At 32.7% G+C, this 27,618-nt stretch overlaps 1 protein-coding gene across 1 annotated transcript; it reads right to left on the reverse strand.

The window, feature by feature from the left end:
* Nucleotides 1-490: 490 nt before the first annotated feature.
* Nucleotides 491-27,585, reverse strand: LOC125068699. The gene is made up of 3 exons (XM_047677982.1): nt 27,340-27,585; nt 6,777-9,346; nt 491-1,508 (listed from the first exon to the last, which is right to left on the reverse strand). The coding sequence occupies exons 2-3, from the start codon at nt 9,344-9,346 to the stop codon at nt 1,394-1,396; spliced, it is 2,685 nt and encodes an 894-aa protein (XP_047533938.1). The 5' UTR covers nt 27,340-27,585; the 3' UTR covers nt 491-1,393.
* Nucleotides 27,586-27,618: the final 33 nt, after the last annotated feature.

Below are 27,618 nucleotides of genomic sequence, written 5' to 3' on the forward strand. Positions count from 1 at the left end.
TGCTGGTATAACAGAAAATTGAATCCTAATTTGAATTAGGCATTCCATCGTTCCATCGACTGTTATATATGTTATATTTTCTGTTTCTCATCACTAACCCGCCTGTCAAAAAGATCAAGCTAACTTGAACAGGGTATTAGTACATGCACAGTAGTAAAGTTGTACCTATAACATACTATAACATAACAATAAGTACAGTCGGCCCCTTTTAGTTCTTTTGTAGGGCGACACTCTATTTAGATATGTATATAAATAATCTAAGATCTGGTTGTTGATTGATTTTAATTGTTATTTTTTTGTTAGCGATTCTCGAAATGATTTGTTTTGTTAAAAAAAAAACTTATTGTTTAAAATTTATTTTGTAAAAATAAATAAATAATTTACATCATTACGAAAGCGTATTTACATCTTACGGAAGCGGTCTAGAATAATTTAAATAAATATATTAAGAACGACTTACAGCTATTTAAATAGTTTATCATTAAAATAATTATTTTATAAATAGATTGAATTAAATATGAAACGCAAACTTTGGATAATATAAGTAATTATAAAACTAGGTATCTTAAATAATTTCAGAGTGTTAGCTTTCGACAGAATGTAAGGAGTTTTACAAATGGTAACAAAACGGCGGCTATATTTTTAAATTTTAGGAACGACGTTCAATATGGCTGACATATTTTTGTAATATTATGATTTTTTTTCATGTAACTTATCGACTAATTGTGTTACAATATCAAGGTATAATTATTACTAAACAGAACTCTGTTGCATTAGATATTATTCTCTCTTACAATCTTCCATCAATCACAAATGTTAGTGTCTATAAAATACATATTAAAACTCATTTCAATAGACCTTAAAAACAAATACCAAAGATAAAAGTCGCCTTTTTTCATAAATCATTCTGGCTGAATTTAAAACTTTTTTAGGGTATCATATCTATTGAAATGAATTGACAATTCTAAACTGTATTCCAATGACAGAGGGAGTAAAGATATGTAAAGGAGTTTATTTACATATTACACGCAGTCCACTAATAGTTCAGCTATATTATGTAGTACAAGTAATTGATTAATATATATTTATTTATATTTCAACACTGTTCCACTTAAATACTTAAATCCACCTTAATTATAAGTTTCAATAAAAACTTCGCCGAAATTCAAAACGACATTTTGTCATGAATTCATAATCTCGTCATGTTAATTCAATGTCAAAGTTCTTTATTAATCTGTACTCCTCTTGGCATTGGAAAACGCTATACAATCGAATATTCTACAAATACTTAATAGTTGTCTCTATCTACAGTTATCTTAACAATTTAAAATGTTCTGTAAACAAAACAATGGATTTAATGAAGACTTGGACGTGAGCCGATTGTCTCCGGCGGCTATCGCTGCGTGTTGCAGTGGAACCGGCTGCAGGCGTGGTCGCGGCTGGCCGACATGACGTCGCCGAGGTGCGTCGCCACGGCCGCCGCGTTGGCGCTGTTGCCGCGAGATATCCTGAAAATATACCATTCAATTTATAGCGTCGTCTGCTCTATCAACAGTATTATGCATAAGGAATTTTGAGTATAATGAACTGGCTATTTCTCGCGTGTTGCGTGTATAGTCGCTACTTATATTCTTGTCAATCTCCCTTTAGAGTGTGGCTGGTCCTTAGAGGAACCAGCAAAATGTATGTGACTCTTGTACATATTTTTTTGTTTATAAAATGTATATAGGTTGACTGGCGAATGGACCAGGTGATGTTAAGTGCCAGCGCTCATTCCCTATATTCCCTATGCGCCGTCAACGATCATCTCTGTTGCCTGTAGTTCACTAGCTCATTCATCCTTCTATGCAACAACAATTCTAAGTATTGCTGTTTAGCGGTAGAAAATGTGATGATCGTTGGTACCTACGATAAATTACGATTTCGATAAATAGAATTAATCAAAAAAAATATTTCTTACAATCCATTTATATCAAGGCATACAAATACAACGTCTTGTCGTGTGACGTTCAATCAAAACCATTTAAAGGATACACGAATCAAAATAGCTTTTCACCGTAAGAAACTTATCAATTTGGAACTCTGTTTTTTTTTTAAATATTTGTTCGTAAGTAGGTTAGGTTAGTTTTTCTAGTTATAAATGTATTTTTGGTTTAACTAGGCCCGTATTATATTATAGCTATTAAAATAAATGTGTGTCGGTACGCCATCTTTTGCAGATTGATAGTGTTGTAATATATTAAGTATATAGTATCAAGTCAATCAAATAAACGATGACCGTAAACATATAAAATCATTTCAGTTCATCTTCTTCAAGTATAATACATATAAAATGTAAAGTATCCATCGTTTCGTAATCTACATTCCTTAAACGATATTATAAGAAGTAGGTATTCTTTTCCACTTATTAAATTACATAGGTATTACGTTTATAATACCTTTACAATTAAATTAATAGACAGTTATTATCCTGCCTTAAATAACGGTACTAAATTCTAACGCCACGCTTTGTATCAACAGGATAATTTTGTAATGAGTGAATTGTATTCCTTGATTTTGAATATATATCTAATATTAAGAAGATATATATTCCGATGTTATAAGTATTGAGATTATATATTATGATATAACATTTAAATAAATAATTAAATAACTAAATAAAATGAGTAATACAGTGTTGTCAATATCTACGCTCGATCATTTGTAACTGCGTATAGAAACGAGATAACATTTCCAAGGAAAAAGAAAGTAAGGAAGATCGTTTCCCGCGTTTAAGACATGGGTTCGTATTTCTATGAATCGATGTTATATTTCAGTTCAAATATATAAATTATACTCCGATAGATTTACTTCTACATATAACTAATAGTAACGTTGGTGGTCGAAATTAGATTTTTAATTTTGTTTGCAATTCGATCGATTTATAATATACATTTGTAATGTTGCATTTATGAGTCTGTATTTTTGTAAAATAATATATATGATTTTTTAGACGAAGACCAACTTTTTTACAAAAAAATATTTAGAATTTAAAAACAGATGAAAAATGAAGTGTTTTATTTGTCAGTATACCTAATTTATAAAAACATGGCTTGGTTTGTTTAATTCAATTACCTATTGTACATATTACAAAGAAAAAGTAAGCTTTTAGGACCAGATCAAAAATCCAAATACAGACACATATAATTTGTTAAAATTAAATTACCTTGTTACAAATTCAAATGTTGTTCTTATATGTGACAAATATTGTCTGAATATTTTGTTTTATTTAAGTTGTGTATACAAAAATTTCCATATTTTTTTTGTCATAGAATTATAAAAATATATCGTTTTAAAAAAATAAACACATTTCCAAACCGTAAAACGAGTTTGGCTTACGAAATAGGTTCACGCTTTTTGCATAAGGAATTATAAAATAATAAATAGGTAATAAACTGTTTGTTGGTTTCCGTTGGGCATGGGCAGAATGCGGTTGGTTCACTTTCACCGCATTCGCGTATCCGAGCGTTATGTAATTCGGTGACGAGTATTTCAACGCGTCGGCGATTTGGCGGCAAACTGTCTGAGGTGACCACAGAATAGACAATTGTTTTTGTTCACACGGATATATTCTTGGTACACGGTTTTATATTACCGATCTACTATATATAAATCCTCCGTGGCAATCTGACAAAATAACAATGACATTTACAACGTATAAAAAATAGGAATCGGTATTGAGGCTTCTGTTTAGTGTTTATGAGTAAAATAATCCAGTCATTACGCGATAATACACGAGACTGCATCAACTTGCTAATGAGTTAAATCTTCATAATTGTTTACGTAATTACAATGCAGGCCTTCTGACACCGTTTCTATCTTTGTCATTTTAAGTAAAAGCAAATCTCGATAACAATTAACCTGATCATGAAATATTTAGTATTGTAGTAAACCTAGCATATTTTAAATATATTTTAATGATAATATAGGTCCAAATGTAACGGTCTGTGGTCTTATAACTCTTTAAGACATCTCACGATCGACTTCATCGTCATATTTCAAGTATGTTTAATACAAAATAACTGTTTTTTTTAGCATTAGCAGCCTGTAAATTTCCCACTGCTGGGCTAAAGGCCTCCTCTCCCTTTGAGGAGAAGGTTTGGAGGATATTCCACCACGCTGCTCCAATGCGGGTTTCCTCACGATGTTTTCCTTCACCGCCGAGCACGAGATGAATTATAAACACAAATTAAGCACATGAAAATTCAGTGGTGCCTGCCTGGGTTCTAACCACTGGGCCATCTCGGCTCCTTTTTATTATTATGGAGTAATTTTCAAATAGAAGCATATGTTAATTAATTTTCATTCGAATTTATTGTATTATATGAAATCATCGTTTCGATTGATTTAATTTAATAAAACCATTTTTCTTTTTTTCGGTAATAGAGGTATTTCTAGACAATAATTTAAATGTAATTATAAATTAACATAACCATCTATTGATAAAAATCTACGAGTTTAGTAACGCCATAGCCTTTATCCATACATTTCAACTAGAAACTAAATGTTTAAGTTCTAAATAACTCACGCTTACAAAGAAACTAAACTCATGATCCTAATAAGTACATATGTACGTACTTATGTTAGATAATTACAACTTACCTAATATCTAATAACATTACTCATTAATTTTAATTAATTAAACGTAATTATATATCAATTACAAAAATGTCTAATGACATCTTATACAATGTTTTAAACCTGATACCACACCAATCAATATTAATATTTAATTATTTATCGATGTTCATCGTGATTACTTTCACCTTCGCACTAGAAACATAAGTACAAGATAAAAATTGTACATTATATAACAGAACTGTAACAGGGCCGTGTTCATTCTATAATTAAAAAAATTATAAAAAATCTGATTAATCGCGGAAGACAGTTGTAATCGCTTTAGAGGTTAAAGATATAATTTTAATTTATTTTATTCGTTTCTTCGCGCTTGCCGATTCTATTGAAAATTTCGTAACAAATTAGTTTTAACGTATTCAGATATTAACTTATTCAGATCAGATTACAAATATTGTAGTGCACCAATAAAATGGAATACAAAAACGCGGTAGTGCTTCCCGGTAGTGATTCAAGGTAGTGCGAAACGACGCATCTTTATATTAATACCTCAAAATCGCTATTATTGTAATTATTAATGGCGTATTTATAAAAAGATTAGAAGATATTCGTCTTTGTTAAGTTTTTATTGACTTTTGGTTTTAAGTCTGATGTGACTAGCATTAGCATTAGCAGCCCGTAAATGTCCCACTGCTGGGATAAAGGCCTCCTCTCCCTTTGAGGAGAAGGTTTGGAGCATATTCCACTACGCTGCTCCAATGCGGGTTGGCGGAATACACATGTGGCAGGATTTCGTTGAAATTAGACACATGCAGGTTTCCTCACGATGTTTTCCTTCACCGCTGAGCACGAGATGAATTATAAACACAAATTAAGCACGTGAAAATTCAGTGGTGCCTGCCTGGGTTTGAACCCGAAATCATCGGTTAAGATGCACGCCTTCAAACCACTGGGCCATCTCGGCTCGTTGATGTGACTAAGTTAAAATTAATTTATTATAAGTTTTCCAAAATAATCGGCACTAATAAAAATTAAGTGATTGTATTCAGTCTTTTTATAGTATATCTGGTTGTAACCGCACCCTATATAATCTGACTTACGTGTGATCCTCTTTATCGGAAAATTAAAACAGACTTCAACAATGTTCATGCATATATAAATAAATTAAAAAGTTATATTTAAATTACGATGAAGGCAAGTTTAGAAGGATAATAATATATGTTTTTGTTATTTACGATATAATTTTTATTTGTACTTACTTTCAATCTATGTCATATATAAATTAAAGATTTCTCTCGTTTTGCTTTGTCTAACATGCAACAACTTGTTCATACATGATTTACAACATAAAAATAAATACTATAGTGTAATATACATGTACATATTTGGTATTAAGTAAATTGATGATTTTGTACCAAAAATCTATAACAACTAGAAATAATAAAATAATGTTCAAAAATAAAATAAGATTGAAGTAAAATTTTGACGTTTGTATTATTATATTGTTCCGTTTGAAGGATGAGTGTGTCAGTGTAACTACGGGCACAAGAGACATAACACGGAAAATAGCGGATATAGTTAAATTTTCTTATTATTTTGTAATACCTTTCACTTGAAAAATATGTGTACGAAAACAAAAAAAAATTACCTCCTTGAGTATCGAAGATACGACTATATTATTAAATAATATACATATTCATCTAGCGAATAAATAAACATCTGACGAATTTGAATTATTATTTACATATCATTTTAATGTTTATGTATTTCGAAAGTTGTTATAATATAAAGAATGAGTGTTATATTATCTGAGGAAAGTGTCATCCGACCTATTGCGTAACGGGTATTGGTCAAGTGTATTGTTTACTTAGCGTCATCTGACCTTTAGAAAGCTAGGTGAATGCACCCGGAAATACTCGAACGTAGCCTTGGATTTTACCATGTCGCGATGAAAGTGTTTTTTTTTTTTCAATACGAAAGAAGACGAGCAGTAGTAACGTGTATTAGTACATTGTCAACGCCGTTTAGCAAAAGCAGAGTAAGAAATATTGTATAAGTAAAATTAATTATATACTATCAAAACGTATGTAAGTAGTCTTAGAGAGCCTTCGTAAATAGAACGTGAAGACTTATTCAATATGAAAATATAAAAGATTACTTACATTTTTAGAAGAGATTCCATTTTCTTCTCCATTGCAAACAGAGAATCCGAAGACTGGGAAGTTAAGACTTTACAAAAGGTAAACTTGGCGCATTGTGAGTCCCTCCAATCTGTCTGTTTCACGAGGTCCATAGCTGCCGAAGTGAGGCTGGAGGTGCTCGGGCTACCATCCAAATTTTGCAAGTCATCTGGCATATCACCGTCTAACGCTCTTTTAACACTACGTCTTTGTCTAACAAAAATATTCTTATAAGGCTTATAGATGCTAATTGCGTCTCTTTTCGCACGACTGCCTTCGACATTGTCTGGTGACATAACAACATATACATTTTCACTTGGCATTTTATAATTATCATCATAGTATTGCTGCCTGCTTAGTATTTTCCGGTCGATGTCGTATGGAGCGTTAGCGAAGGCTCGTTTGTGTTCTTTTTCAATTTCATCTAAAGTGTCCTCGTCATTAGCACTACGCATGATATTAACATCCAGCAGTCTTCCAACCGCTACTGCTCCTAATCCTAGAGCAGCGCCACCAGCCATTAATCCCAGTGCTGGTAACATTGCTGGAGCTCCTGATGCAGCAGCTGCAACACCGATTTTATCTTGAGCGTATCTCTGACTTTGTAAAGAATTAGACGGATAAAGACCCAAGTTGTGTGATATTTTATGAGTTGCTTCGACAAGAGGATCAAGGACGGGCTGCGTTACTTTAGCGATTGGCTCTATAAGAGGCCTGGTAAATTGGTGAACTGTCTCACTGGCGGTGTTAATCGTATCTTTCATTGAATCTGTAAATCTTTGCCATAAAGATGGTTCAGGAACTCGTTTTACGTAACCGTAGCCATAAGGGTATCTACTATGAGAATTATCATAGTATGAAAATTTATTATATTCATCTTCATAGTATCTGTTAGCGTTTGGTCCATTGTTTTGACTGCGTTGTTGATTGTAACCATTTATTGGTTCCATAGGATATGGGTGAGCGCTTTTTGGTACACTTGTGTAATATTTTACTTTACGTTCCTTGTTATCGTAGTTTTCGATATTATCTCGTGTAGCTTTTGCAGGTTGAATTCCAAGGTCAGGATGGGCGTACTGGAGAACAGGATTTCTTACACTTTCGTCAAAACCTGGTTTGGCATTTTTCGGTGTATACATAATAGAATTGGGAAAGTTTACTTCACCTGGATGTTGTAGCATACGTCTTTGAATGTGACTTTCAGCGTATTCTAAGTCACCGTTATGGGCTCGAGAGCTGCGTCCACTAAAATAGTCCCTTTTCAGTTCTTGTTCATTGATCTGTTTAATATATTCAATGAGCTTCGAATTTGCAACTTTAGAGTTATCTGCTTTAGTAAAAGGTCCATAGCCATTTTTATAATAATGATTTTCTTTCTTCGGTTTGTATGTGAATGTAGATGGAATGAAGTCATCATTTTCAAATTTGATATTATCGAATTTTGTGAACGGTCCGTCTTTCTGCTCAAAATTATCATCTTTGGTAAAAGGACCTAAATTTTGTGATGGCTCTACGGCTGCTATATCTGGGTAAACGTCTGCTTCAGGTATAGCTCTTGGTGGTGTATAGCCTTCAGGGTACGGCACTAATTCTCCGTTAACAACTCTCGCATTTCTCCAAGTTTTCTTATCAGACTCATCGTCAGGCACTCTAATGCCTTGTATTTCTGGTATGCCATCTTCACCAAGAGTAAGTATAGATCTACCACGCTTATTGTTATACTTTTCCAAAGCTTTCTTTATATACATAGACTCAGAACTCACCACAACTGGATCAGGTACTTTAAAAGATTTTTCATTATCATCAGAGACTTTTGTACTTACTACTTCTATGTACACTGGGTTTCTATCATTCTTTATAACGGGGTTGTGCGGGTCAAATCTGTAGCTTTTGATAGGACTGTTGTAATCCATAAAACTGGCTGAAGTTATATAAACTCTTTTATTTTCAGTTTTTTTGTCGTTATCGTATGTTGGATAGTAATTTGATGTCTCAGGATCTGCCTCCGGCTTTTTACCATCTTCCTGGATATGAGACTCGGGATAAACAGAAACTGGGGACCAGTTACCGTATTCTGCTTTTACATCTGCAAAATCATCATGTTTGTTTCTGTTTAAATAATAGTCGTAACCGGCTAGGTCACTGTTAACTGAACCGAAATGAAGTTTTCTTTGGTCCCTCGATTCAGTTTTATTTTTATTGTCGTCCGTATTATTATTGTTATTAACCCTAGCAGTCGTTAGAGTTGTCCGAACAGAAATCGTAGTTGGCGCTGGTGATGTACTACTGCCATAAGTAGTCGATTTTGCATCTTTCTTCTTGACTATTAATTGTGTTAAATGACCTGCTTTGGTTCTCACATTGAGGGTCTGAGTTTCGTGAGGATTCAGACTTCTGGAAACCTTCAACTCGGTCCGCGTTGTCCGTGATGGTAGAATGGTGGTTCGGATCGTTTTGGTGGTTGTAGTATTTTCACTGGGATCTGCTCTTGCACTGATTGCGCAGAACAGCCACAGCATGGCACATATCCGTATTTGGCTTACGGGAGCCATCTGAAACAAGTAAAAGCGCTAATAAATAAAATGTTGACAAAGCTTTTTTCTTAGAAATCTTTATAACTTCAGAAATATAAATCATAAAATACGATGGCTAAAACTTGCAACAATTTTTATACTTGGTCTGTTTGCACTTTTAATAACAAGTGTATACCTGAGTGGGTCACGTGTGAATCGTGATCTCACTGCCTATGATATTATGCAAGGTGGAATACTTGACGGCCATGATTTATGCTTTGTACATGTTATCGAACCAGCTCTGACATAACCATAATGCTTATTATATTTATTCATAAACTTTCTTATTTGAATATTACATTAATGGGAAATAATTTTCTATACAAATCAAATAAAGACACCGAGTTCGTGTTTTAAACGAGCTAATCTTAGTGACTACTTGTATTAATCCAAATTTCTTAAAATGAAAGCTCTTTTAGTGTAACCTATATAAAATATTTCATTAGATATTTATAAAATAGTATATACACTTAGAAAAAGTAAAAGAATGGAATAATGAAGCTAAACTAATATTATAAGTAAGTAATGCGAATGTTTTATAGTCTTTACCAAAAGAAACTTCACTTTTTCCAATGGAATGCCTAAAATCAACATTCACAGCGCGTTCTGGGGCGATAATGATATCCACCGTAACTAGTGACTGTGATAGTTCTTGTTTTAAATTTACTGGTGTTTCGGATTTCACGCATTGTCTTTACAAGCTATAAAATTATTTATAAACTGCATGTCAGTTGCAATGATAATAGAAGACGGTGAACCAAATTATACGAATAATTTCCATCTTAATAGAAAATAGAACGTATACGTAAACTGTATAAGATATTTTGGTAAGATAAAAACTATGATATGATGACGTGATACATCAAAAAAATAACGAATAACGATTGCCAAAACTGCATAAATAGGGAACGCACTTGTGCACAGTGCACACACACACATTGGCACAAAAATATAATTATTATTGATGTTGTAGAGTTGTGTTGTATGAAAAAACCCTTCCTTTCTCAAAATGACTATATTAGAAAGCCATTTAAGCCGTCATAATTTAAAAAAGTTAAATTTTCTCTTCTCATTCATCTTAATGCTATCGAACATTAACTTTAATAAAACTGAATTAAATTAATTCGTTGCATTTAATCGGTATCGTTACAGCTGGAAAACGGTCACACGTCTTAAATAATTTCCCAACACTTTCACTAAAAATCAATTCGCTTGTAATACACAATTTACACGGTGTTTTCACTGCTTATTCTATATCAATCGACTTTAATTCACAATTATAAATCGGTCTAATAAAATACGTATATATTTTACAATAATTCCGCTTAAAGAAATCGCTGCTTTAGCGACAACATTTGTTGCGTCTCATTTTGTTAATTTTGTAAATCATTATGTATCATTTAGTTTTAGTTGTGGTTTTATAACTATATAATGTTTATATAATCAATTAAATATTTTATTTTGCGTTATAATTAATAATAATTAGATATATTTGTCGAAATTAGACGAGGCTTGCATATACAGGCACATAAAATATATTTAGTAAGTGAACCACAAGTTTTACTAACATTTTTGTTTACAATTTATTTATTTATTATCTTTATTAATTAAGAAATATTTTACGGTTTTACCGTCGAAAGTAAACGTTTAAAATAAAGGAAATTGTAAACAATCTCGTTGGCGTGAACAGTTTTTGTAATTCAATAATAAATTCTAATAATGATCGATGCGCTGCAAAAAATTTGCGAATACGTAATATACAGAAAAGCATATTCATAAGCAATATTATAAAAGTAAGTATACCTACCGTATTTATGTTCTAAGTATGTTCAAATTTGTTTAGGTACTTGGTGGTAGGGTTCTGTGAAAACCCGTCAAGGATTGTACCACCGACTCATCAGATATTCTACCACCAACAGCAGTACTGTATCGTTATGTTTTGGTTTGAAGAGCGAGTGACCCAGGGAAACTACATGCACAACTTACATAATATCTGATTTCCCAATGCTCCACATTGACGAGGTAAGTAATGGTGAATACTTATTAGTTATTAATATTTATTTTTATAATATTCTGAATATATAAAAAGAACAAGGAAATGTAATACATTTGAACACTGAATACGCCTTTGGTTACCGATGGACCTCATGAACTAATGGTAATGATGCTCTGACCAATTTGGATCACGACGATTGGCTATTATTGTGCGCAAACACAGAAGCCCAAATAACACCCGTGAGGGCACTATCATAATCTGCAATGCCTTTGAAGAGTTCAGGACTTAAAACTGCTAACTTCCTATCTTTGAGCTGCTCAACTAGTCCGACCCCGGGTTTAAACATAGAACCTCGAGGTCTGCAGCCTTAAAATCCAACTCTAGATCAACGAGGCCGTTAAAATATTCTAATCATGGACCAAATAGCATCCGATCGTCACGCTGACTGATTTATAATTATTTCAGCTTATATACCTTTAGTTGAATCGAGTGATACAGGCACTTTACTAAAGTGTTCAGGACGCGATTACTAGAGCGAAGATAATTATAGCATCACTTTGCGATTTTATATAGATTAACTTTACGGTTTTCGAGCGTAATTAAACACCAATGCCAGTATATTATAATGTTTTGTTATAAATACGATAATTATGTTTAAACAATTATTTCAACATCTGATCATATTTGGATTAATTGTTTATTCTATTAAAGTAAAAAATAATATGAAGGAGAAAAAAATAATATAAATATAATATGTATATTCTGTTTTTTAAACTTTTTATAGGCGATAGTCGAAGGTCGTGGATTCTTGTGATTTGTGATCGGCGGTGAAGAACGTCGCTAGGAAAAATGTCTGCTTGTGTCAAATGGAAATATACTATATGTGCGTGGTGCAATTAATTTCAAACTTTCCTCTCAAATTTCAAAAGATATTCAAATATTCAAAAAATAAATGTCATTTAAAGGCTGCATTTCACCAGACATATTCGAGTTTACTGATGTTTTCTTTCATCACCCTTCCACTACCAGCATTCTTCTTGCTGTTAATTTATATTTAAAAACAAATCAAGCACTAACACTTGATTTTCGGTCTTCATATTCCAGTCGGCCACCTCGCAAGTAATAGTATATAGACATATAAGTACGTTATTATACGCGGTCGCCTTTTATGCAACGAGCGACCCGCACGGGATTCACATATTTTTATTTTATAACGTTTATTTATTCGGTTGTATAAGTTTGCCATAAATAAGAAATACGAGCAATAATGTTATTTTAAAATATATAGCTTGTAATAGATCAAAATGTATCCTTGGCTTATTCAAATTTGGACAGTTTATCTGCCAACCCCTTTTTAAAAAAATATTTTTACAAATAAATAATATACATTGTATATATTAAAGTAAATCAATTTTACGCATGTAGGTTTAGTAACACAATATTATTTTTATTTCGATTAGTTGCTCACATGTTTGTTACAAGCCTGTTTACTTTGCAACTACGTTACGAGTTTTGGTTAAACAATGTAATATGTAATAACAGGCTTCATGTACAATGTGGGCCATTTCACGCCTTTGTTTTCTTTTCTCTTTTCATCGTTTCCTCGTGTTGTGTGCGCATGCGCGTGCAATGGAAATCGTTTTCACATGCAACGCATTTAGAAACTATGACCTAATTACGTTATTGTCACTTATAATGTTTGGTTCGCGTTTTACGGTTTGATTCGCTGTAAATAAAGTTCATAGTTTCGCTTAACGCGGTTGATTTTTGTTCAAATATTGTGGTCATCTAAATAATATTTTGCAAATCAATAGTTATAACGTAGAATAGTACTTATTGTTAATTAGATTTATTTATTATTAGTTCAGAAAGGAAAAGTCAAATTAATATTACAAATGCTAACGTAATTGTGTCCGCTTGTTACCTGAATACGACAACACCACAGAACATATGACTTCACACAACATTTTTAGTTTATAAAGTCTTATAAAGAACGAGATTTTGATAATAATCTGGGCGCTAATTCTACTGACAAATTGTCACTTTATCGCAAACAAATCAAAACATAATATGTTAACAGTGTTAACACTACGATTCAGTTGCGATTTGGTCGAAGTTGTTTAGAAGTCGAATAAGTAGAATTGGCCCTTAGTTACGTAGTCAAAGTTGGATCAAATAAAAACGTGTCATAACTGTTATAAGTTAGTAGAATCTTCGGTGTTATATCTACCTCTGTGTCAGGAATAAGGGAATAGGTACTCTTCGTTAAAATGAGAAACAATTAAAAAACCTTCACGTGCTTAATTAAGTTTTTCACGTTCCGTTTTCGCGTTTCGTTTAAATGTATCAATTTAAAAATAATAATTATTATGTATGATATAGTAATATTCGTTTTTTTTACAGTTTAATGAGTTAAACACACAGATAATAGAGTAAAACGTACGGTAATTAACGCATTAAAAAAGTATACCATATAAAAATAATATTATTTAATATAAGTTGGTATTAACTAATAAATTCAATGGAAATATTTTATTTAAATCGTGTGAGGTTATTTGTCATAATTGAAAAGGTAATTTCCACTATGTGCAAGGTCAACGGCCCGCCTGTCCGGCCACCATGAAAGTGAAATCGATGCGCTTGCGCAGGCAATGTCCACGAGATTAATTCCTACAACGGAACTGGATGGTGCCAGCTACGGCGTGCGTGTGGAAAATACTGTGTTGTGTACATTTTCTAATACATAATAGTATAGTTTTGTAATGTATTTGTTAGTCTTAATTTAGAAAAGGTTTTCTTAAAATAAACCAATATATTTTATGTTCATTTAGGTATATAAACACACCGAAGTGTTGTGTGTTGATATTGTAAATAAATAATTTTATCGTCGACAAAATATTACAAATGAAAACAAATTTGCCTTAAAATATTTGTCAATAACGACAAATTATAAAATTACTAAATTTTTTGGAATGATTACATATACACATATACAATAGGGAATACCACTAACGGACTCATCACGAGAACTCCGAAACTAGATCCAATTGACTTGAATTAGAACACAGGTACTCCTTTCGCAAGACTCTCTAAGAAAGGATTTTCGGAAATTTCAACTTTATGTGGATAACTTTGTATGAATTTCACCCGTCCGAAGTCAGGACGGGTTAGCGCAAGTTTATTATATAATAACAATAAAATCGGTAACTATTTATACGAATTAATAAATTTAGAATCCCATTTCTCAAAATACCAGGGCATCATAAATAAAAAGGCCTTGAGCTGAACGCTTTTCAATGCATTATACCTTATTGCTATAGTAATTTGAACCATTCCATATTTAAGTCACATCGTGACGCTCTACGTACGTATTCTGCATTTAAAACGTTATCTGTTGCAATAATGCAGTTGCAACATCTACTTACAAATGCTTTGAGCTACTTGTGACATTTACGGAATACAGGCTCAGGGTTGGGCAGGATTGTAATTGTATTCGATTTTGTAGAAAATGTATTTTAAAGTAAGAATGATCGACGTATTATAATGAAACGTAAAGTTTTCATTATTTACAGTTTATTTATAATTTAAACATTTAATAATAGGCTGTATGCTGGTTTTCTTTGGGTTAAAGGAAAAAAAACAAAAGATTGAATAAAATATCTCATCGAATTATTTTTTCATTGTAAATAAAAAATAAATTATAGAACAAATTTGATATCTTATAGTCTTATTAAGTTTTCAGACGGATACCAAACTTTTATTATATGCATTAACAAATATTTTTAAATTATTATACTGAAAATCCTTACTAATATAATTTTATATAAAGTATATACACGGGCTGTAATTATAGTATAAAAATAAACACAGACTAATCGTAAGATAGGGCGTATGAAGACATTATATACAGGACCTTTATAGTGGATAAATGCCATGAGATAACATTTACCTATCTTGTACACGATATCTGGAACATATTTAAAGTACTAGATAAGAGAAATAGTACTAAATTAGTTAAAAAGGCGTAGCCTGGTAGAACATGTCGAATTTAATCAGAGATCGCGCGTTCAGTTCCACGAAAGCAAGGTTGGTTTATTTGTGTTTGTGTTTACAATTCATCGTATATAGTTTATTTCAAATATTATAAATATTAAAATCGAAATATTCCTTATTAATAAGCATTTTAGATCGTCTGGATTAAATTTAATATTCAGTGTCTGTACCTACCGGTTCGAAATGTTGAAGAAGACCGGCAAGAAACTGTCGATAGGTTTTCTGCATAATGAGGTATTTATGGTAATTATCGCATGTTTTTATTTGTGTAATGGTGAATCGTTACGAGTATAAATAATTAAAAACACGTTAGCTGCACTAGCATTATCTTTTGCTCTGTAGTTCTGTAAAGACAGGTTCGATATCGCGATCACAATATGTATTGCTTGATCGAATTATTTACAAGATATTACATTTAAAAGGATAATTAAAAAAAATTGTATCTTACGACTTAACACGTTATTAAATACTTTTCAAATAATACCAGATGATTTTTGTAATTTGTTAGCGAAGAGAATTTTCCAAGGGATGCTTGCACTTAAAAAAATTAAGGTTTTACAATCAACCTAATTTATTTCGGATGGGAAAAGAAAGTACCCGAACCAGTTTTACTACTGTATAGTTTATTGAAAATGACATATGTTTTACTAAATAAACAAAAAAAAAAAACTATAATATCAGATGATATTTTCTCTGTCGTATTGTGTATATCGATTATATAAATACAGCAAAGTCACACACAATCTTTTATACAAGCCATTGTGTTATGAGGCCAAGGTTCTAGCGTGGAAATGCCCATACAAGCAAGCTCTTATATGGCGTCGGCCAAAAACGGATATTACACAACCGAGGAAACCGAATCGAATTTATGAAAGGTGTGACGTTAGCTAGTAATTACAGTGTCTTACATAAAGAGTCGCGGCCAATTGAAGAATTACACGCACACAACCGCTTTAATATAGTAGAAATTAGCCGTCTGTATGTCTCATAATATTTGAACTCGGCTTCTGATCATTTAGTATTATATTTATATTTCTATATGAATTATTTTATCATTCGTCATTATATTACACTAGAAAATTCCCGGGGACTCGTCTTGTTTACATACGTTGCAAATGACATAGCGATCGTTTAAATGGTGGAGAAGTTGACGTGCAGTGCCATTTAGTGGTGAGTTTCGAAGAGTTTGGAGTTTATAATTTTTTCCATGAAATCTATACTAATATTATAAATACGACAGGAACTCTGTCTGTGCTCTTCGCGCTTAATCCGCTGAACCGATTTAGATGAAACTTAGTATGGAGACAGTTGAGTGTCGAGGAAGGATACATTTTTGAATTCACCCCTCGATGTCGTAACAGGGTATGTGACGGTTTCTGTGCTATAGGTAAAGCTTCATAAATTACGCGCGGGTAAATCCGCAGGTTCGGCTAGTAAATAAAATTCATGCATTCTAGTCACGGCGCCACTTGGCTCTGGACTGGGTTTGTTTTAAATAACATTTAAAACACACTTCACTATAAAAATACATAAATATATATTTTTAACAAGTTGGCAGCTCTAGTTAGTACTTATCATGATAATTAATGACTATTTATCGCAAGCACAGTCAGAGTGGGCCTCGTCTAGTCGCAAGTTGTAATTACAAACCAAATGAGGTGAAAGTCTTACGCAATGTTACGTTCTGATGACGAATGGTCTGATGTTCTGATGGTATTCGCATTTTTTATATTACTCTTTGACTTTTAATTTCATATTGAATCCATGCATCAGTCATCATCAGATGATATTTTTATTTTAGAAAGGCATACAGGCAAAAGTACTTCAAGCCTTAAGTAGTCAAATCATAAAATAAAAATAATTCTATTGTAACACCGTCAATATGAAATCTAAACCTTAAATGCTCAGTGCTAATAATAACACTGATCCATCTAACTATTGCTATATGATAGAATAACAGGCGAGAGCGTGGTAACTGCATAAAGTGTTACCATAAGATACCCAATTGATTTAAAAAAAGAACCGAGAGTGTCAAAGCAATAATAGAATCTAAAACTTCTGAATGTGGACAATGAGCACACTCACAGAGTTGATTCTGTGCAACTTTAACAAAGAAAATTTAAATTATCACGATACATAACTTTTAAATTGTCTGTTCGTGTCGCTCCGTGTCGTAAACTTACATAATTTTTAATGATACACGACTATTCTATCGGACAAGCTATAGGACTTTTTATCTGAAATAAAAAAAAAATATATATAATAATTAAGAATATATTTTATTTTAATTATTAATGATAGGTACTTAAATTTTTAATAGGTTTGTAGCGTATATTACAACGATGCTTCAGAACGGATTGGGATTACGCATGTATCAGAGTTTCATTCGATTCATGTATTATTCAATATCATGCACCATTAAGTTCTGCGCCCAATTTGTGGTTAAGTATATGTCGGTACATTAAGATACACATTCTATTCACTGGGGCGTGTAGTCGTAATGCAATGTGTACACAAGAGCACACAGACCAGTGAATAGATACGGATTTTAATTAACGCACCTGCCTTGATAAACATTCATTAATTTCTTGGCTGTTCTTCGAAGGTACTCAGTTTATATGAAAAGTTTCGTCATTACTGACAACAATATATGCGTATGTTGGCTCAGGATATATAAAGACAGTGTTGGTAGAATTATAGGTAAAAGTTATAAGCTTGACTTTAAGTACCGGCTATATAATATGCAGTAGCTGATAAGTTGACCGTAAAACCCAATAAGTGTTTAACTGTCTAGGTGGAACTGTCTCAGTAGTAGCCTAGATTTGGGATGTTCGCAGTATTTATACGCCGTGGACAGTAAGTTAAGCAGTTAATCCTGCGCCTGTCGTGTTAGATTCCCTCCTGATTTTTAGACAATAGAGAGTTCCACTAAGACCGACATTGCTTAACATCATCACATAAACATGTAGATATAACATGCAATTTTAATTACCTTAAAAAGTTACATCGAAGTATCTGCTGTGAAATCTTAGTGATAATTTCACTTAAAACTGTTTGATTGTTAGAAGTTTCAAATACTCAATCAGTATTGATCAAATAGACATCATTATTTATTGCCTGTTATAATAGCTGTTTCTAATGTCATCGCGTGTTACATTCTAATAAAACTTGCGTGGCGTGTTACAATTTAAGTATCTTGACGTCTATCATATACAATTATACATACGGCTCATAAAGTTGTTACATATTTAAAACGTTTCCGATATTTTTATGTAATTTATAGATGCTATTTATTTTGTTTTCGGAATCGCGTGAATCTTACTAATAACATAAATAAGAAAGTGTAAGTATTTGAAACCAATTATGCTTAAACTGGTCTGATCGTAATGGGTTCAAAATGTTGAATCCCTTGGGGATTACCTTTGATTGTAAATGTGTATCTTATCCCGAGATTGTTGAGTTTTCACATGTTTCATAGTTTTTGTACTTATAATTCATCACATTAATGAAAGTACAGAAATGCTTTCTTGGTGGTAGGGCTTTGTGCAAGCCCGTCTGGTCCGGTTAGAAGGGTGAGTGAACCACTGTAATTACAGGCACAAGGGACATTACATCTTAGTTCCCATTACATCTTAGTTGGTGGCGCATAGGTGATGTAAGGAATGGTTAATATTTTTTACAGCGCCTTTGTCTATGGTTGGTGGTGACCACTTATCATCAGGTGGCCCATATGATCGTCCGCCCACCAATGCCATAAAAAAAATGCTGAAACGATATCAGAAAGGATGAAATTCTGCTACATAGTAATGGTGGAACAATTTGAAAACCCACACTTTAATTGAAGATGGAAGGACTTTGAAATATGTGTAACAAGTAAAGAAGTTTAGCAGTCAAATAGAGGATGAGTTGGAGGTGGCTTACCACAGAGTGATATAAATTTTTAATCTATTTTTATTAATCTAATTCTAATTACTTTCTTGTGCTGAAATAAAATATCTGGTAATTGTTGAAAGCAATAGTTGAAAGGTGAATGACATTGTTCCCACGTGTCGGGCTCCAACGAGGTACCAATTAGGCGTTCTGATTAGTTCGATAACACCTCGACGGGTACTCGTAATTATCTCCAATGTGTCAATCTCTCCCATTCTCTGTTACACTCACGGCGTTAAACCAAGTTTCGATCGTGTTGATTGAATTTTTTTGTTTTGTTTATTTTTTATATTTTATGTAACGAAATTTAAGATTGTTTTGATATGTTACTGTTAGTTTCTGGTAGGGTTTTGCCAAACTTGTCTGGTTAGGTACGACATTTTCTACCGTCAAACAGTAACACTTAGTAGTAAGTGAGTGAGCGAGCTTAGAGTGCGCCAGTATCTTACAGCCCTATTTTCAATGGGGTGGTGAAATCTTACCATCAGGTGGCCCCTTTGCCAGACTGCCTACGCATTTTATATGTAACAAATGGTTAAATTTATCATTGTTTGTTCATCTGTGACGATATAGGACCTGCCACCTCGCCCACTTTTATTTCAGCAACACGTAAGATTATTTTCTTAGAGGGTAGTTCAAAAATAATGTTCTCATTAAACAAAAAAATTAAAAATGTAAACCATACTCTATGTATGAGTAAAGAAATATTATAAACTGAAAATAAGCTAAAGTCTTCTCTCTAGATTAACAAAATTTTCACATCATCAAGTATTTTATCGCCGTTTGTTGTTCTGCGAAGTCTTCCGAACTTATTTAAAATTTCCCACGTCGTTATGACTCACAATTATTATTGAAGTACTTCGCCTTAGATAATTAAGCAATTCGAATGAATTCACAAAATGACAGTTGATTATTATTTGTGAAAATGTGCAATTGTTTCGGTGAAATTTAACAAAACTCAAAGTTTGTTTTTATGTGACTAATATAGTGTAGATTCTAAGACAGTGTAAAACTATACTGATTTGGAAGAAAGGCCTGGATTTAGGCTCGGGTTCCATCACAGAACTTATTGAACAATAATTGTGAATTCTAATTCTTGCCGTTTCTTAGCGAGCTAGGGGCTGTCAATAATTGTGAATTCTAATTCTTGCAGTTTCTTCTCGGCTGTTTCCCGAAATGGAGGTGTAGATTAATTATTGACGATTCAAAAATATTTTATGGTAAAGTTTACTTAAATACATTTGATTTGATTAAATGACAAAATTCGACTTCAATATTTTGAACAAAGACGTTATGTCCCTTTGTGTCTAAAGTTACTGCCTGTGCGGGCTCACTCACCCTTCAATCCGGAACACAATAATACTAAGTATTACTGTTTGGTGGTAGAATACGTGATAAGTAAATGGTGTTCACCGAAACAGGCATTCTACAGCAAATTGTCACTTTATCGCGTTCGAATCGATACAAAATTGCTAACTTACTTTACTAACGCAACGATCCTGTTGTCGGTCGAAGTTGTATCGGAATATAATCGGGATCGTATCATAACTGATAAAAGTAATAATAAGGTCTATTTCTGTGAGGTGTGATGATGAACTTGGAATATATCGAAACCGCTCAGGAATTGGTCCTCACGCACAAAGCTCTACTACTAAAAAACATGCAAATTCAATATCGTACATTTTCCTATATGAGATGAGTCTTATACACAATGGTCATAAGTATTATAAATGCTAGGTTATGTAAAATGATATAAAAAAGAAAGTTACGTTTTGTTGTTAGGAACAAAAAACTATTAATTGAATTAGCATAGAACTTTCACATAAGCTTTCAGTTTCCAGATTGTTATTTTAATTTTATATGTTGTTGTTTTTTACGTCTATTTGTATTACATCAACGATGTTGAAGAGAAAATTACTGCAACGTGGTGCATACGCACGGAATATAAATTCATTAGATGATATTTTTTTTAATTTCAAGTGTAAAAGTACTAGTGACAAGACTATGTACAAGACCCGATACAAAGCACTTCGAATATTCGAGCACAAAACAACATGACTTTATATCGTTGTGTTCCAGGGACTTATTTGTTTTTCGTTAACAAACGTTAAGTTAAAATTTTTGTGGATTCAATATAGAAGAAGATTATTAAGAATGTGTGTCACTCATCAGGATGCAATCGATTATGCTTGAAGGCATTGTTATTGTGTCTCATGGGTGTCTAGCGATATAGTTATGCGGTACAATGACTGTGGACAATCCTAATACGTTGTGTTTTGGACTTAAACTATCATGACGCCGTTTAACATGGAATATTATACAATTAATTATTTATTCAATATGATACAACTTACGTCACTCCTGTCGAAAATCTACCATAGACGTGGATAAAAATATTTTGTATTTAAAAAGATCCAACTAAGGAAATTAAGAGGGATTATTATGGCACCTAAATATTTGAAGATTTTTAACTTGATAAACAAAACTAATAAGTACCCTAAATGTGTTCGAAATGTAATGTATGTATGTACCATCAACCACCGGCATAAAATCAGTAGTTACTTTATTAGAACACCACAACACGTACACGTCAAAGTTATTATATTGCGGCGTTTTATTAAAGAAACGAAAATTCTGCCCTAGGAAATGAAATAGAGGAATTATATTAATACTACGTCTTAAACTGGAGTGTGTAGTTATTCAAACGCGAACAGAGCCGCGGGCAGCTATTATAATATCAAGCTATTATGTATAATGCATGCATTTAGATTGTGTAAATGTATTTGTAATAATTGGTGACATGTAACTGGTGTACTATTAGATGAAAGTTATTTTGAAATGATTGCAGAACAGAAAATAATCCAATTCGAAACGAATAATGGCGGATTAATGAATACCTAATGAATGAGTTACTAATAATATTACCAGAGAACTGGTATTCGGCGGTATAATTGAGTATACTAGAATACTTTATGCTTAATACGGACATATCTATAACATAAAGCGATTGCGATGTCAAAGGACCAGATCTTTGGCACACATTGGGATATACCTGTGTCCATCAGGGAGAATCTTCTCGAAGCTAATATTCATCTTCTCAGTGTATGTATGTAGATACTTAACCTCGTTACAAGAAATGCCACACCATTGAATACGAAGAATTCTTGGCTGTTACTATTTAAGCGAGGGCGTCAATTCTGCTAACGAATTGTTAATTTATAACAATCGAATTTTATTTAATCGTTGTTATTCCGTCGTTTTCCTATTCCACTAAAACATCGATCCGGGCGAAATTGGATCGGAATATAATCGGGATTGATTCCTATCAAATATAAATAAGTAGAATTGGCCCTCAGTTGTAATTAAGCTGGGTAGGTACATCCTACTAATCAGATATTCTACCGCCAAACAGCAGTACTCAGTATTGTTGTGTTCCGGTTTAAAGTGTGAGGGAGCCTGTTCAACTACAGGCATAAGGGACATAACATCTAAGTTTCCAAGGTTGGTGACGCATTGGCGTTGTAAGGAATGGTTAATATTTGACCAATTAGCATCAGGAGGCCCATTTACTCGTCCTCCATCCGCTATCATAAACAGATTTGTTATTGTGAGAAATATTCAAAGTCTGATCGGAATATAATAGAACTGCCCCCCTGTGTTGTACTCTCCTGACAACGGGACTGCTAGTTTTATATCAAGTCATAATTACTTCAAACAAGTTCAATTCGTAATTGTGAAAACAAAACCTACTTTCCGTCGTCTCGGATAATAAAATCTTGAAAACAAGTTATAATTGTGCCACCTTCGTCTTGGCTATTATGGAGTCGCCGATGTTCTCGCGGTCGATCATTTTTATCTTATACGAGGTTGTTTAAACGAGACCAGTCTTCTGTACACTCGGTCCGTTATAGAAGTTTAAGCGACTTCAGTGTTGCAACGGGATACATTTATGTGCAATTCGAAAGAATGACAACATAAAGTATTTATAAAATTTAGTTCTTACCATGTTTTTATATTACGATTATATACAATTTATTTACTAAGTAAAAGCAAAATGTCATAATACGTTATTAGTGTTACAGTGATGTTCGTTCTCTCACGATCCAACTGTGAGCAATATATATATATACTTATAAAAATATTAGCCGGACGCGCGAATTTACCTGCAACAACATTTTATAATACAAAAGAGTTCACGTTAATTTTTATATTGATTCCGCGTATATACCCACGTATCCATAAACTTAAGGGATGATTTTCGTGATTAAAATGTATGTCCTTCACCAGGGTTAAAGCTGTATCGGTTCACCGGTTTAAGCGTGAAGAGGTTACAGACAGAGCTATTTTCGCCTTTATAATATAAGTAGGGATCTCGAAGACATAAATTGAAATAAACTGTAGTTTACTCCTACACTAGGAACAGATACGTCTGATGTATTCTTGACCCTTCGGACACGGCGATAATTCTCAATGAAGACGAGATAACTGCGCAGGGGCCATTTCCACAATTTGTAATGGTTTCTATATGTTTCCGATTTAATTCAAATCCAACTTTGACTGACCTTTAACTGGATAGGTTTTTAGTAGAATAGAAATATGACTAAACGTCAATAATTACGTTTTGATTCGACTTGATGTGTGTGAAAAAACAAATTTATTCTCTTCAATCGCTCTGAAACGATCGGAGACAGTCTCAGCGCTGGACGAACCAACCATTTTCCGAGGCACGTTTAAACACTGACAAAATCCAAATTACACTTGTTCGCCTAACTTTTTACACTTTTAAACTCACATTATTTTTCTCTTGCACGCATAACCCCTCATCCATCAATCACCAGAAAAAAATAACTTACGTTTTAATGTGAAAATTTATGAAACAATAATTAAAATTTTCGCTCCCATACTCACTTCATTGAGAAAGTTAATTCACATGTTTAGTAACTGGTCTAGTTCACAGCTCCTAATCTCTTACACAACACAATACTTATCAATAGAAATAGAGATTGACAGTATATAATACGATATGTACTCTATAATTACGTACTATAAGGTTTATTTTGCGTTGTGAAATTGATTTTACAGGAAAAACGTGGTTCGATTTTTTGTTAATTGAATACGTTTGCTTTTAAGTGTCCGTTTTTGTTAAGAAATTATGTAAGAGTTGCTACATAATATTGAATTATGTTAAAATGACGTAGATAACGTTAATTACGTACGACTGAGATGAAGTATATAATGAGAACAAGATAAAATAAAAAAAAAAATACGAGTACATAATCAGTTATGAAATGTTAGAAGCTTAGTAGAATTATAAATGTTTTTTTTTCTTTTATATTCCGATGGTAGATTATATTTACAACTTGCAGTGCCCGTGAGTTCGTGCGCGTTTGAATTTAACAAAAAATAATAAATTTAACAAAAAAGTTATTGTACAACAATAACTAAGTTACTACTTATTACAGCTATCTCAAAGTGAAAGTCCCGTCAAAATCAGTCCAGCCGTTCCAGAGATTGGCCGGAACAAACAGACAGACAGATAAAAGTTGATAAAAAATCTTATTTAGGGATATATAACGTGTACATATGCATATAGTAAAAAGCGGTTATTTTAATATTACAAATAGACACTCCAATTTATTTATATGTATGTATAGATAAATAATTACTTTAGCGAGACAAGTAAATTTTCAAGAAAAAAAAATATCTACAACTATATATTTTTTTGTTTTATTGATTTTTTTTAATATTTTGTACAGCCACTCGAAGTTTATATTCCTTTAATTTACAAATAACACATATCGATAAGGTTATTTGCTAAGGCATCGTACGTGTAGACTTTAACGTTGGCATATTTCCAGTCCAATGTGTTTACATTACAAAAACAAAGTCGAACTTATCGCAGTTGTGAAGAAGTTGCAAATCGTTTCGTTTTTGTTTGGTTTTTGCAGTAATATCAAGAATTCCGAGGTCAACTGACATTAGTCTTAATGAGGTTAATGTGGTAAATGGAATGCAGCGTAAAGTGCTGCCACTTGTATGTAAACTATTGTCGAACGCTGGTTAATATATCTCACTAATAGCGCCCAGCGGTTTCAGCCATGTGGAAAATAAATTCCATTTTCATTCGACTGGACTTACAAATATTCACATTTCAAACTAAAGTAACTTTTTATAATATTAAAATTTAGCCCACATTGCTTAATGATAGTGGGCTGTTTTAGTAGGCAAAATATTTTGAGAATTAGTTCCGTAGATCCGGAGATTAATACCTACTTACTCGTACAACGAAACAAATTTGACCTCCACCATTAGGTGTAAATGTTGAATCTTTTGTATAGTAAATGCAGTAAAGTTAAAATACTATAAGCATATAAAATACTATAAGCTAAGAATAATCTTAAAATTTCAATTCTCTGGTTGCCGGGAATAAAACATGCACATAAGAAATAAAGTCATTGTTTGGTTTGGTTTCAATTGCAATTAAATTCCCCAAGCCTTATAATCCTCAATACAGACTACTAAAAGATAATAAATTAAGGAATTTTGTATTTTCTGTTCAATTTTGCTGTAAATTGACGATACCAAGTGCTCGAAAATTAACGTAACAGCTTGTCGATTTACCAGTGCTGGGGATTTATAAGGACGGATTGCCCTATAGGCCATTTCAGGAATTTGGTTGGCCAAAAATATGTTAAAAGCACCTTTTTAAAATACATATGTCCCATTGATTATTTTAAATATCGCAAAAATTTGGGAAAGGAACAATGGCGTGGCGTAAATCTTCCATAGGCCTAGAGCAGCGAAGGTACTAAATTCAACCCTGTTGGGCAGATATCTCTCCCCTTAAGGAAAAGATTATTCCACCATACTGTTCCTCTGATGGGTGAATAATTTTTTTTCTTTTGGGATTAGGTATTGCATTTTAGTTAGTTAAGGGATTCATAGTTTTGTAAAGAGCTTTAAGGATACCTAAAGACCTTCATAGTGATTGGTTAAACCAAAAGATACAACAAAGGTCTTGCACTTCGTTTCATAAATTTATTTACTATAAATTTGTAGTACTGTTGTTGCATAAAAATACAAATTTGCGGAAAGGACCCTAAACTATAATAAGATATTTTGTAAGTATTCTCTCACAGTTTTGTTATGGGTAAAATCTAAGTGTAACAATTTCCTGACTAACTGTCATATACCATGTCACATGTCATATATACATAGGTTTGACGCTAGATTCTCGAATGTTTATTTATAATAATAATAATAGTCAATTAAAGTGAAAGTTCATAAATGTCCACATCTGGGTAAAGGGGCTTATTCCACCACGCTGCAGTGCAGCTTCGTGTATAAGCATATGACAAATTTTCATCTCACACATGGAGGTTTACCCTCGAGATTTTCTTTCACTGCAGTGAGATGAGTTATGAAATGAGCTATGAGCACATTTAAGTTCAATGCTCGCTTAGATTAATATGTTCTAGTAACAATGCAATCTCGACCCGTGAATAAAAGAAATGGAATGATTTCTAACACTAAACATGTATTATATATGTAAGTATAACATGTTGTATTTTCCGGTCAACGAACTTTAGATAATGCGTGCACTCAGTAACAATCGTGCACCGTAAATGTCAGTTTCCTCAATAGAATAGAATTCAATTAAATTCATGAATACAATTAATCATGTTTATATTTCGATAAAAGTTCGAGGATTTAATGAACCTTTTTTATAAATCAAACGCAATTGCATTTTGTATTTTTTTTTTAATTTGGTTTTATTTTTATTTGTTTTTAAAGAATTGACAAAATATTTTATATTTTAAAATAACGAATTAATAAGAATTCACTAAAAAGCTTCATCGCTCAACGTACAATTGCATACATTCTAAACTTCCTAAAAGTTAATTTCGAACCAATATTGAATTGAGAAAAAGCTTTAACACGTAATTGTAAAATGTTTAATATTCACACATCGAAGATATTACACAACACTCACCGCTCAATGTGTCCCGTCACGTAGAAAGTGAAAATGTCAGCGGCGCAGGCGCATGCCGCGGTCTCACTTTCCTTCACACACTCTCACTGGCCTTCGAAAATTCTATGAAATATGATCGTCCTATGATATTCTATACGTGTATAAAATATTTCAGTTCTGAATTTTTAAAAAATAACGAATCGAAAATTCAAATTTCGAAAAATATATTCGAACGCGATTCTTCACTGTGTGCGTCTATCTGATTGGTCGTGTACTCGAGTTATTCACTTGTTTGTGATA

The sequence above is a fragment of the Vanessa atalanta genome, chromosome 14, assembly GCF_905147765.1.
Source record: "Vanessa atalanta chromosome 14, ilVanAtal1.2, whole genome shotgun sequence".
Lineage (NCBI taxonomy): Eukaryota > Metazoa > Arthropoda > Insecta > Lepidoptera > Nymphalidae > Vanessa > Vanessa atalanta.